This window comes from Hyalella azteca, unplaced genomic scaffold (genome assembly GCF_000764305.2).
Source record: "Hyalella azteca isolate HAZT.00-mixed unplaced genomic scaffold, Hazt_2.0.2 contig17407, whole genome shotgun sequence".
Taxonomy (NCBI): Eukaryota; Metazoa; Arthropoda; class Malacostraca; order Amphipoda; family Hyalellidae; genus Hyalella; species Hyalella azteca.
Window position 1 is genome coordinate 62,408 of NW_025947191.1, and position 12,894 is coordinate 75,301.

The 12,894-nt window shown below is 40.0% G+C and overlaps 1 protein-coding gene across 1 annotated transcript in view; it reads left to right on the forward strand.

Moving 5' to 3' along the window:
- LOC108677509 overlaps positions 1-12,894 on the forward strand; it is a 58,740-nt gene that overhangs the window by 40,805 nt on the left and 5,041 nt on the right. The window contains exons 21-24 of the mRNA XM_018165734.2: positions 10,682-10,830; positions 11,604-11,807; positions 12,295-12,434; positions 12,673-12,787. Coding sequence (XP_018021223.2) covers positions 10,682-10,830; positions 11,604-11,807; positions 12,295-12,434; positions 12,673-12,787 — 608 coding nt within the window. The remainder of the gene's footprint in view (positions 1-10,681; positions 10,831-11,603; positions 11,808-12,294; positions 12,435-12,672; positions 12,788-12,894) is intronic.

Genomic DNA, 12,894 nt, shown 5'->3' on the forward strand with positions numbered 1-12,894 from the left:
CAGTGTTTTAATGAATTATTCAGTTCAAGAAAGCATTGTTTGAACGACTGTTCTAAAAATTTGGCTATTATCATTTTACCCTGTCAAGGCGAAAATGCTTCAAAATAGTCTATTGCCGAACGGCGTTCTTTGTCTGAGTTCGTCATATGGTCATATTGGCGGGTACTGCCGTGTAGTCTGCCTCTGGATTCAAACTGCATGAACGTTGTTCATCGCTGACGATGGGAACAAGCACAATGCTTACCATACTACAGAAGAAACTGAATGTGTCATCAGTAAGAATTGACAATGATGTCAATAGTCTAGTAGTGACTGTAGTGTAACTGTGTACCTAAGTGTTGATGGTCCGCCGATGCGCCGAACTTAGTTCGAACGTCTGAAGTTGAGCTGCAGCAGTGCGGGACTGATGGGTTCTGAATCAGCCGTCTAGTGAAGGTAAGACTGCATGTAGTTTTACTAATAATGCATGTCAGTTGATCTTCTGTTGATGGAATAAATAATGCAAATTGCATTCCGTTAAATTCATTAATCATTCATATATCCAAGATGCATGTAGTGATGGTTGCCTCTGTTCAAAATCAATCCAGCAAGGTCACTTGTTGATCTAAAACTAGAAGTATCAGCCAGTTTTAAAAGAAAGGATCTTTTTTTTCTTCTGGACCGCATAAAATTTGCTAGTACTGTAAAAGGGTAATTTCCATCGTGACACCACCTGTCCAATCATATCATTTGCACTCCTAACTTAGTTTCATATTGAAAATCTCAGCCATTCAGAAGCAAATGCTTGAACATAAAATAAGATGCTGCCAGTTTATATTTTTATTTGTGTTCAGGTAAATTGAATCTATTTTAATAAAAAGTCCCTCAGTCACATTGCTTCCACTAAAAATGACTGAGACTGACATTGGAAAAGCTACCTACCTATAGTTTGCTGAGCTCCTTGAAGTTCAGCCTGCAGTCTGCAGGTATTAATTAATTGGGACTGAAATTTAAACTATTATTTGTGATTTATTTCTGTGCTGAGCACAGTAGTTGCTTTTAAATTATTATGAGAATTACTGCAGTATTAATTCACCTAATTTTTTTTAAATTTCTAGTTCCTGGCTGCCAGTTGGGGAAGCGTCCAAGGAATCTCAACACAGCAATGCAGAATTCCTGTAGATATCCCAGCCAGGCCTCGCTACAAAGTCAAATGAATTGCTGTGTACTAAGGTAAAGCGTGAATTTTAAACAAAAAATAACTTCTAAATAATTTCCTATCATAATGTAGCAATCTGATCACACAACTTTTCAGTAAAACAACGCAGTAATGGAAGAATTTGTTTTGAAAATATCATGATTGTGTTGTGGATTTAAAAATATTAGTGAAGTACAGGTATCCAATATGGAAATGCTGTTTTCAAATTGTGCAATGTGTTTAGCTTTGACATGATATAACATTGGTGATTGATGGTGATATAACATGATCATTGTGAAGTGTGATACAATATTATTTGCTGACTCTCTTGTTTTGTTACCCTATTAAATATTGACAAAGCTGTTTACAGAGTGTTTTTTGGCAAATGGATTCCGTATTTGGCAGTGGGTCTAAATTCCATTTGAAGAATATTTATTTTAATAAAGTGCAAATTCTGTGCAGGCTTGCATAATGACACTTGAAACCCTGGTAGTATCAATGACATAACTAAGAAAGAACTTACAGTAAGAATTTGTAACATTTTTTATTTGTTGTCACGTGACTTATTCCTCTTATTTTGTTAAATGGCCTCTGTGCAGTGCTGAAACTTGCTGGCATCAATTTATTAAAATTCATATTATGTGCTTCAGTTTAATGAACTTCTTTTGAATGTTTCTATAGTTTCTAATTTCTAAGCACTGATGGCTTTTGTGTTGAGCCTATTCTTGTCGTTAATTTTAGGTGATATTTCAGAGCTGTGTGAGGCAGAAGGCCATGTTATGACCTGGTGGGAGCAGCCCCACGTTGAAGCTGAAATGGAGGCTGCAGCAACCCATCGGTGGAATAGTCAGCTGTTATCCAGGCGAGTAAGTACATTGTAATAATTAATGGGTCTTTCTTGAAGTTTGAAATTCATTCTGTTCATTCATAATTTTTGCATGATTTTCAGGTTTAATTCTAATAATTTGACAAATGCAATGAATAAAAAATTTTTATTTTACATGTAGTAATAAAGAAGAAAATGGCATCAAAACAAGATTGAAATTTACAAGATTTCATCCTAAATTTTTTTCTGTGTACTTGAATTGTAAAGGACGGAAATGTGTTAAGACAGAAAGTTTCATTTGCTTGTACCTTAGTAGTTCATCAACTTCATTTTTTTGTTTATGGAGTTTCGCTGGTTTCAACTCATCTTATGCTCCTTGCTATGTTGTTGCTTATTTTTATCAATATTTCTGTCTCGCAGGCCTCTTTGACAGCACTACTGTGGATAATCTTCGCCTGCCTTTCCTCCCCAACGTCCCTCCTCTTCTTGGTGAGATAGCCCCGTGGAAGCTGGGGCGACCTATCTGGCGTCCAACTCATCCACCACCTACCACCCCTTCTTTGCGGCTACTCTCCTACGTCTGCCACCAGAGGCACCGCTGTGCGTGCATGCGTGACAACCTCGTACAACACTGACAGCATTATCGCAACCTTGAATAGACGGTACCTTGAAGAACATGTATGAAAAATGTTGGTTTATTTTGAAAGGCATACGGTGTTGCAGAATTGTAGTTATGTTGATAAATTGCATGGTAATCAATTACAAATTGCTGGCATGGGGTGAAATATATTGTTCATAAGTGTCGTCTCGTCACCAAGCCGGGAATAATTAAATGGTATCCAATTACGAATTGCTGGCATGTGGTGCAAGATAATGATAAATTTTAAATCGGTGAAATAGCACTCAGCTGTTGTTAATACCTGTATTTCGTATTAAAAAAAATTTCCAATGTCGAGATCAAGTGATCTACATCAGTTCTTCTCGTTTGTTGAATGGTGTCTAGTAAACGTGATAGCTCATGCTGTATTCTTCGGTATTAAATTAATAATCGAGTATGAATTTGACCATCAAATTTTTTTATTTATTTTATCAAATGTGTTTTTTAATCAACGCCTTACTTTATTGATTTTCATGAGGATTTCTCGATTTACAATTAATGCGTTGATAAAAATTCCAAATGAAAATCGGCCATAGCCCATTCTTATCTTGATTCAGAAATTAATTTGAAGCTGTTGAAACGTATTACCTTAGCAGATAGGACGGTTGAGGTAACGCTGAACTTATGTTGATATTAGTTCCTCGTATACGTTTCGATTTGAATGGAAGAATCTTCCTTTCTTGCACAGAAATATAACTGTTAATGGGGGTTTGTGAATTTTGTGGTTAAGGAAGGAGATAACCCATCGTTTAATCTCGTTTATATGACATATGATTGAAGACGCCTGCATTAATTATGTTAATCCTATTTTTACGCTTTGCTCTGCCCTTTGTATTATTGATGTTGTATATTTAGTGTCTTAACGTGTAAATGAGTTTTTGTCATAAATAGTTGTACTAGAATATAGAATAATGTTCATAAATGTGTTATTGCAGACTATTGAGAGTATAGATGATGAATAGAGCATAAAGCCAGTAGTATATCATACTGTAAGCTGCGGATCTGCCAATCCATCTTTTTTTGTATATAGTTTGTGTAAATGTGTACAAAATTTAAATAACGTCTAATTGCGTGGACAGAATTCTTTAGTTATCCCGAAAGAAAATAAAGTAAGCCTGAAGAGAGCAGGTAGAGGGCAGCGTATAGGGCGTGTCGGCTGTAAGTGAGCCGGAGCCCGGCAGGACTGATTAGTTGCAGCCGAGCGCCAGCGCCCAAATAAGGCCTTACGCAGAACATTTTGAACCCCTTAATAAGCGGACATCCTTGCTAGTTCCCTGCTTCCCTCATGCTTCTATCATGCTCTTGGTCCGGCGCCGGCCCAGCTCCTGCACTGCTTCTAATTTTGACTGGGTCTAGCAGCTCGGCAGGGACGGAACTCTGATTCTGGTCTCCGAAACGTTTTCATTGAAGATATGGTGAATTTATTTGGCGCTTTCTTTGCATGAAAACTCTTGGAGAACTTGCGATTTCAGTAGACTAATGATTTGCGTACGTAGTTAATTTTCCCATCAAACTATCGAATGACATGAAGCTAATGCAATAAGATAAATTACTAAACAAATTTAGCTCTAATACTCACTTACTTCTAACTGACGGGATCATACGAATGGCTACTTTGTTCATTCTTTTAAATTAGTGCATTATGAATAATATCTATCAAGTTCAACCACAAATATAGCTATTCCTCGATTTGCTAGATGATGGCGAGTCATTTTTTCCGTATTATAGTTAAGTAGTTCATAGAGCCTAGCATGGTAAGGTGTCCGCGCAGTCAACTGGTACAGGCGTGGAGTACAACGCGGAGAATCTGCGTCCGAATCCCGGAGCTTCAGTCGACGTTTGCAGATAGTTCATAGCGGTGAGTAATTTGATGTGTATATTTCCTCGATAATTGAATTTGTTAGATTCTAAATTACGTTGCTAAAGTTAATACGATGGGAATGTCAGTAACCAATGTCAATACAACCTGTCATTGCAAGAGAGAAGTTTAGGTGATCTCGGAGAGAGGAGGAACAATTTTTTTTAATCGTTGTTGACAAACGGAACTGCCGCGTACACTGCCAGAGCCGCCCCAGAGCAGGCGTTGGGCAGGTTTGAGCAGGCGGTGCTCAGTAAGGGCTGCGTGACGGCAGGACAGAGCACAACTGGACAGGTACTCAGTGGCTAATTAGCGCTGACACGCGGCTGGCGATATCGTCTCTAAAGCGGACATTTCTGCTCAATCGCTGCTCTGTCGCGTCTCTACGTCGGCTCTGCAGCCGGCGACGGCCTGCTCTATTCCCTGCCCTAAATTTTAACTGGGAAGCTCAAGCAGACAGATGCCCAGAGCTGAACAGTTCTTTTGTTGGAGAAACACTTAGTCTAGGAAACTGTTTTACCGGGGTCTGAAAATATTGCTTTCAACTGCTGCAAAATGAATTATTGAAGCATTTCTAACGTCTGATTCATTTTGAATTAGTGACCTTTCCAATACTGCTGCGCTCGATATAAATTTCATTAATATATCCTCAAATAATTTGTAGTTCTTCGTAAAAAATCCAATTCATACTTATATTTAGATGTAACTCCTTAATGAAACATTATGATAAAACGCCGACCAGTGGTGAGACTGCCGACAAATCCGGGGCATGCAATCGACTGTAGCATTGCCAATGATAAACTTTTGATTTATCGAACACAAATCGATCCAGTTGACGTGTTGACTTAGAAATTGGAACTTTAAGCAGTTGAACACGAGCAGCTTGAATACCATATTGGTACCGCTCGTACCAATATGTACACAGAGTTTAAAATTTCTACCTCTTCAAAATTTTGAAAGAACAGTTGAGTATTTATGATGAACAGCGCCTGCTGCTGAAGGCGGTATTCTTGCAACGACGATAATGATGATGATGTGCAACGACCTTCAATACTGAAAGCACTGGCTGCAAAAACTAAGTAATTTGTTGGCTGAAAATGTCAATAACGAAAACATTCAATTTTTAACACTGAGAATTTTTCTAGTAGATTTCATTATACACAATAAAATTACAATTTGAATTAGAAGAGTGAATCAACTTACGTCCGAACAGGGCAAAAATCGGTATATCACTGTCATATATAAACGTCTCCAAACACTCTTTCGATGCCCAGCTTAGTCTCAAGCCAGTGTAGTTGATAACCGTCACACTCCTTAATAGGCAGTATAATGTATTTTTTTGGTACTCCGGACTCTGAAACGTTGGTGTTTTGCTAAACACACGCAATACATACATCTTGGCTTACAAGTAACGCAAGCCCGTTCACGGAAACTTTTGGCAAGGGTCTTGACATAAATGCAAGTATGCGTGTCGTAGATAACCCAATGCACGTGTGTTAGCTAAACACGCGCAATGGTCGCATGTTGATGGACGCTCATTTGCACACGTGAAGCACGCACTGGCGTGATCCTGAAAATTGTTGTCTCCTGAATTGTCTTACAAATTTTTAAGCCATTTGCGCTAGAAAAAAAAACACACATCAAGCGTATTGTAGATAACTTATCGCACACACGTTGACGTACACTCAATGCATTAGTGTTGAAACACACGCGTGTACACTGAGAGAAAAAGGTCCCCGGTTTTGAAACACTTGGGTGTTTCAAAACCTCTCAAGCTTGACGCGCTTTTATTTGTGCGGCTAGGGTCACGTGGTCAGTGCGCCGAATGCTGTCATAGAAGGTGGTTGTGTGGAACCGCCGCTCATGAATGCCACGAATCTACACTGCTTACGGTTAATTGGCCTAACTCAATTCGGTTAATTGTTTCAACTCACTGCTGTTCTTTTGTCAATAGTAATGTTAACGAGCGACGTCTATACCATTCAATCACACTAGAAGTTGATCATAAAATCGAAGATTTATACCGGTAGTACCGCGCAGACAAAACAAACACTGCAGCTCTATGTAGTTGCCGTCTCCGTAGCCGAGTGCACTATGGTGCCTGCTCGCGAGCATTTGGTTGCAGTCTTGGCAGAGGTTCGAATCTCGGCGGGCGACTAATAGTTTCTTCAACCAGAGTTCGATAGAGGTGAGAGCAAAGAGTGTAGTTTCATGATGACTGTACATACCGATATAAATTGTGTAATAAATGTGAATAAAAGAATGAATATGAGACTAATTTCGCTGTGAACAAGACAAGCGTTGAAATCAGATAGAGACGGAGAAATATAGTTTTCCTAATTTTGGTATTTAGGCAGCCATGGATTAGTCTGGGATCGACCGGAGGAGTAAAATATGTTAAATTAATTTCATTAGGCGCTGGAAACTGGACAAGGATATTGCATAAATTCTGAAAAGAAGGATTCATTCTCCGTAGACTTTCAGTGTTCTAACGTTGAAACACCTAGGTGTTTCAAAATTGCAAATTTTGAAACACCTGAACATTTTTGAAACACCTGGGTGTTTCGGTTTTGGCACGATCGCTCGGGGAGGATTTGAAACACCCAAGTGTCAAAATAGGGGGCCTATTTCTCTCAGTGTAGAAGTTTGTGCGCCTGCACTTGAATCGTCTTTGATTCTGAATCAGGTGCTGGTCACGCTCGCACTAAGAACTCGCACCATCCACTGAGGTGAGCGAGCATTGGGCAGTCTGTTCAGCCGCTTATTTCGGTTGTCTTATGCAGATTTGACCCATAAGGCAAGTGACTTCCGAGAACGGCTGCAAATTAGTAGCCGAATACAGTAGGCGGTTGATACACGTCTGATTTGCCTCAAAGTCGGCTATGACGAGCATCCGGCGCTCCTAAACGGAATCTGAATTTCGACTGGGCCAGCAATGCCTGCCTCCTCACGGATCATAATATGCCTTCCGCAAGTTAGCCACACGTAAAACGTTCACTTGCAATATGTTTGGGTGTAAACGAGTATTTACAAATCACATTGGCGCATCTGTTACAAACAGTCTGAAATAAGTGAATGGGATACACATCCGCATATATTTGCATCACATACAATTATACGCCCTCATAATGTACGTCTGCGCAACATTTAACTGTCAATGTCCAAGCAGCACAAAGCCGCAGTTCACAGCGCGCGCCTTCGCTCTAATAATGTCGCCGTTTAATTGTAGTGAGTCATGGAATCAATGCATTTTGAACTTAATTAGGTTTAGGCATGTATAAAACAAAGTTTTATTTTAATTTCTATCATCCATCACGAAACTCCGAAAACATATCGAAACCTTTAAACTTAATTCGTGAATCAGATTTTACAGCGTCAATTACGCGTATGAAATTTCCGCAAGAAAATTATACAGCAGTCCATCTACACGGCGTGTATCGGTACGAAGTAAAATCACCCAGTTAATCATAAGTGCAATGGCGACCCTGATGAAACATATATTTCAATGTTGGTTATATTGTAGCATTGTTATATAGATAAGCCCGTCGTTTCTGCGTCTTTGAAGTGCCCGATCGACGAGCTCTCAAATGGTATCAAAACGGCAAGTCAGGTCATTTGTGAACATTAATTTTTACGACGAAACTTCAAACACAGTACGACAGAAAAATAGTTCTCTGTCTTAGGAACCATACGTCCATTAATTTTCGACAAACTTTATTACTTTTTAACGAGTTAATTTAATACAAGAATAGTCTCAGCGACCAAATCATATTCTTGCAATCAAACTGGAAGATTGGTTAATGAATAAATTGATCTGCGTCCCTGAAGCGCAAGCTAGATTCCAACTCCGAAACATACCTCATACATAACCGTAGCAAAATGCGACACGTCAAGCTAAAACGAAAAGGAGCTATCTAACACTGGCATGCCATTTTCAGTCAATACGAAGCATGCAATAAAGGGTTAACGCTGAACACATCTGTATTATACAAAACCGCATAAAGTGTACTAGGCATCTCATGCACCGATACAACAAAAATTTAATCAAGCAATCCCAATACAATACCAATGAAGGAGAGAAGCGTTGAAATCAGGTAAGAGACTGAGAAAAATCGTTTTCATAATTTTGGTATGGAGGCGGCTATGGATTAGGCTGAGATCGACTAGAGGTGTAAAATATGTTGGAATGATTTCATCAGGCTCTGGAAACTGGACAAGGATACTGCAGAGATTGTGACAAGAAGATCTCATTCTCCAGAGATTTTTTCGTGCTGGTACACTGAGAGAAAAAGGCCCCCTGTTTTGAAACACTTGGGTGTTTCAAATCCTCCTCGAGCGATCGTGCCCAAAGCGAAACACCCGTGTGTTTCAAAAACGTTCAGGTGTTTCAAAATTTGCGATTTTGAAACACCTAGGTGTTTCAACGTTAGAACACCGAAAGAAGTCTACGGAGAATGAAACCTTCTTTTCAGAATTTATGCAATATCCTTGTCCAGCTTCCAGCGCCTGATGAAATTATTTTAACATATTCTACTCCTCCGGTCGATCCCAGTTTAATCCATGGATTCCTCCATACCAAAATTATGAAAACTATATTTCTCCGTCTCTATCTGATTTCAACGCTTTTCTCCTTCACAGCGAAATTAGTCACATATTCATTCTTTTATACACATATTTATCACACAATTTATATCGGTATGTTCAATCATCATGAAACTACACTCTTTGCTCTCACCTCTATCGAACTCTGGTTGAAGAAACTGTGAGTCGCCCGCCGAGATTCGAACCTCTGCCAAGACTGCAACCAAACGCTCGCGAGCAGGCGCCTTAGTCCACTCGGCTACGGAGACGGCAACTAAAGCAGTGAGTTGAAACAATTAACCGAATTGAGTTGGGCCAATTAACCGTAAGCAGTATAGATTCGTGGCATTCATGAGCGGCGGCTCCACACAACCACCTCCTAAGACAGCATTCGGCGCACTGACCGCGCGACGCTTGCCGCACACATATAAGCGCGTGAAGCTCGAGAGGTTTTGAAACACCCAAGTGTTTCAAAACGGGGGGCCTCTTTCTCTCAGTGTACGCTCGAAACACCAAGATGTCTCGAAATCTCACCTTTGGAAACACTTGGACTTCACTGAACTACTTTGGCGGCCACAAGTGTCTCGCTTTCGGCACGGTCGTAGAGGCGTTGAAACACTAGAGTGCCTCGATACAAAAGTCAAATTCCTCTCAGTTGAGAAGAGCTGAGTTTCGTGCTCGCCGAGTCCTGGGCGTTCCCTATTTCAGAGTCGCACCCGCCTCTAAATTTTGTTAGGGTGGCGACTCTGGCGTACTGACAGAGCTTACCGAGAGTGACTGGCAGCAGAAACGATGCGAAATTCAAAGTTTTATCTCAAAACCGACACCTCATGCAAACTTACCATCTGAATCTCGAGCGACTATCCCTCTCTTGCGTCTTCATTATCATCAGGCATATCACCCATAACGTCAATATGTTTGCAGATAATTACCAAATATGCATACAATGTAAGGAATCAAAGAAGCCAGCATACAAAAAAGCCAAAGCAAATTCAGCATTTGGACATTTGAAACACTTCAGCAAATAAGATTAATATTCAGGCTGAGACTAATCAGACTAATTCTGTACACATTGTGTGCAGTTGGTTTAACACGTGAACGACACTCGAACATTTGATGCTTTTGTCAACCTTGTCGCCTTGATTTTATTCTGAAGGACTTCTGATATGAACCGCTGCAGGCGCGTTGTCAGTGAAATTTCCCTCCTGTCCTTTCGTGAAAATCCGATACCCACAGATAAAAACATCGCGGAAACGTGATGATCATGTGTGTTAATATAATCAATTTCTAGAATGTGCGTAAATGAGATAACAGCCCCAACAGTTCAATAAATATAGAAAAATTAGGAATGTGAGATTCGCATTCGGCTGGAGAATAGTACATAATTACTATAAGATTATCGAACAACGCATTCTGTAATTTTCGGCGCATGCAGTTCGTGTTATGTCAACAAGCCACTTGCAGTTTATCACAAATAACTAATATTGTCTTTCTAACTTTCACACCTCCGCTAACATAACTTATCGTTACAGTATTTTTGTCCACCACTTTGTTGACAAGTACCATTGGTTATCCGTTCAGCTGTGAGCGACGTCGCATTGTGTGATCGCGCTTCAGTAAGCGGAGCTGACGACATCAGCAACAGTGATATTAGCGCCGCCTCCCCTGATGACGTCATAATGTGCCTGCGCAGCCTCGGCCTTGGGCAGCTTGATGACACCAAAGCTCAGGTGATAAATTTTCGTCTAAAATATATCGTATAATATAGTGTAATATTTTAATACCACCGTGCCACCTGAGTTAGACCTATGTGAACGTATTTCTAAGTAACCTAAGTTCGGTACAGTACTTATGTGGGCCCTGCAATCGTGGTCAGCATGTTTGACACGTTATGAGGCCCACAAATGACCTTCAATTCTCTCATATATGAGTAACTTGGCCTTCTATTGTCAACTGTTGAATTTACGAACGTAAATAAGCAGGCATTTTTTGAACTTGAAAAAGTAGCGACTTAATTGAGAATGGGCAATGCTGTGAAAAGTTTTTATGAAGATCTTTACAAATCGTTTTTTTCTAGTACGACGCATGATAATTACGTTTATGGCTTCATTTACACACTAATGAGTATATTTGTTGTGAAAAAAATATTAAGATGAATTCCTAAAGACTTTTTTAAAAAATTTGCTCGTACCATGACATTTGAATATTCAAACTGAACAGAATTTAGTCCAAAACCTTCATTCAATAGTGCATTATCGACTGCTGTCTGCTCTCATTTCTAGTATACAAACTTTTCAAAATAATAATAATTTAATTTCTATAAAGTTTTTCAAGTGGTCCCGATACTACTCGAATCAACGCCAACGCTCCGCTGTTTCAAAAATCTGTGCTAAGGAAACTCAATCTTCCCCAAACCTCTCAAATTTACCTCCATGTATTCTAAACCCACACCCGCGACCGTCAATTGTTTTCAAATTTTCTCTCATGGTCGCGTATTCGACAGCTACTAGCAAACAAAGTACGAGATTCCCTACCCTCGAGGTCGTGGTCGTCCCTCACCAACCGTCAAATGCGTTATATGAGGTACATCATGAAGGGCATTCCTGCCAACGAAATAAATGAACTCCCTTCCCTCTCACCTTACGGCGATTTCACTGACACGGTCGCTGTCTTGGGCAACGAGAAAATGATGTTCTCCGAAGAACAGGTATGATTCGACCCGTAATTTTAACACAACGACAAATATATATTACGATTAGTTACAGAAATCTTTGCCAAACGGCCTGAGCCCTTTTCGACGACCACAGGCGTGACAAACGGATTGAATTTGTGATACGTAACTATGGTTTTGGAAGAGACAATTCACAATAATGCAATTGCTCATGAATTGCAGCCAATCCTCTAACTTCCAGATTTCGGACTTACTTTTTACTTACAAGCCAGTGGATGGTCATAAATTTTACAAATTCTTTGCGTGGCTTCATTTTAATAGGCTTCAATTAATTTTTAATTGTATCATTAGCGCATTATTTATTTATATTCGCTTCTACGGTACGAGGAATTTACTTTTGTTTGGAGAGTGGCAGAAGAAAAATTTCTCATCCCGGAGGACGCAACGAAATAATCTTGATGTCCAGACGCGTAATTGCGAAAAAATCACAACCCAGCTAACAAAATTTCATTCAAATTGACAGCTCCGGGCGTACGCGGAAAAGGTGCTCACGACGTGGCGGCCCCTTGCCGACATGACGGATAATCAACTGGCCATGTTCAACCGCCTCCTGTGCGCCACCAACGCCTCGCTCATTAACACCCTCAGTGTTAAACGCGTCGGGTAAGCTACGTGCTTGATCATTCTTGTTATTCTGGCTGTATTGACATTCATTCTGGCAAACTTTGATTTTACCAAAGAATACTTACGCTAAATTCCATTTATGTTAGGTAAAGCTTCAAGTAGTTGAAAAGAATCGACGGATTTTACAGTTTGTATAATGAAAGATATCCCATGCAAAGACAATCGTCAGCAACTGCTAGAAAGTTGAGGCACTAGTAATTTACATTTATATTTGTAGAAATGCGTTGGCTTATCTCGGAGTAACCCTGGAAGGTTGCAGCAGGGAGAAGGTGTTGGCGCCTCTTGCTCTAAAAGCGAGGACTTACTACCCCAGCGTATTGTCTAGAGCTCAGGTAATGTCACGTAGCTGCAAACACATGTTGCCAGAATGACATACTATGGTGAATAAATGCGTCTATGCTCAGTTTCAAATGGTCAGGTGTTGCTTACTTAAGCTTTC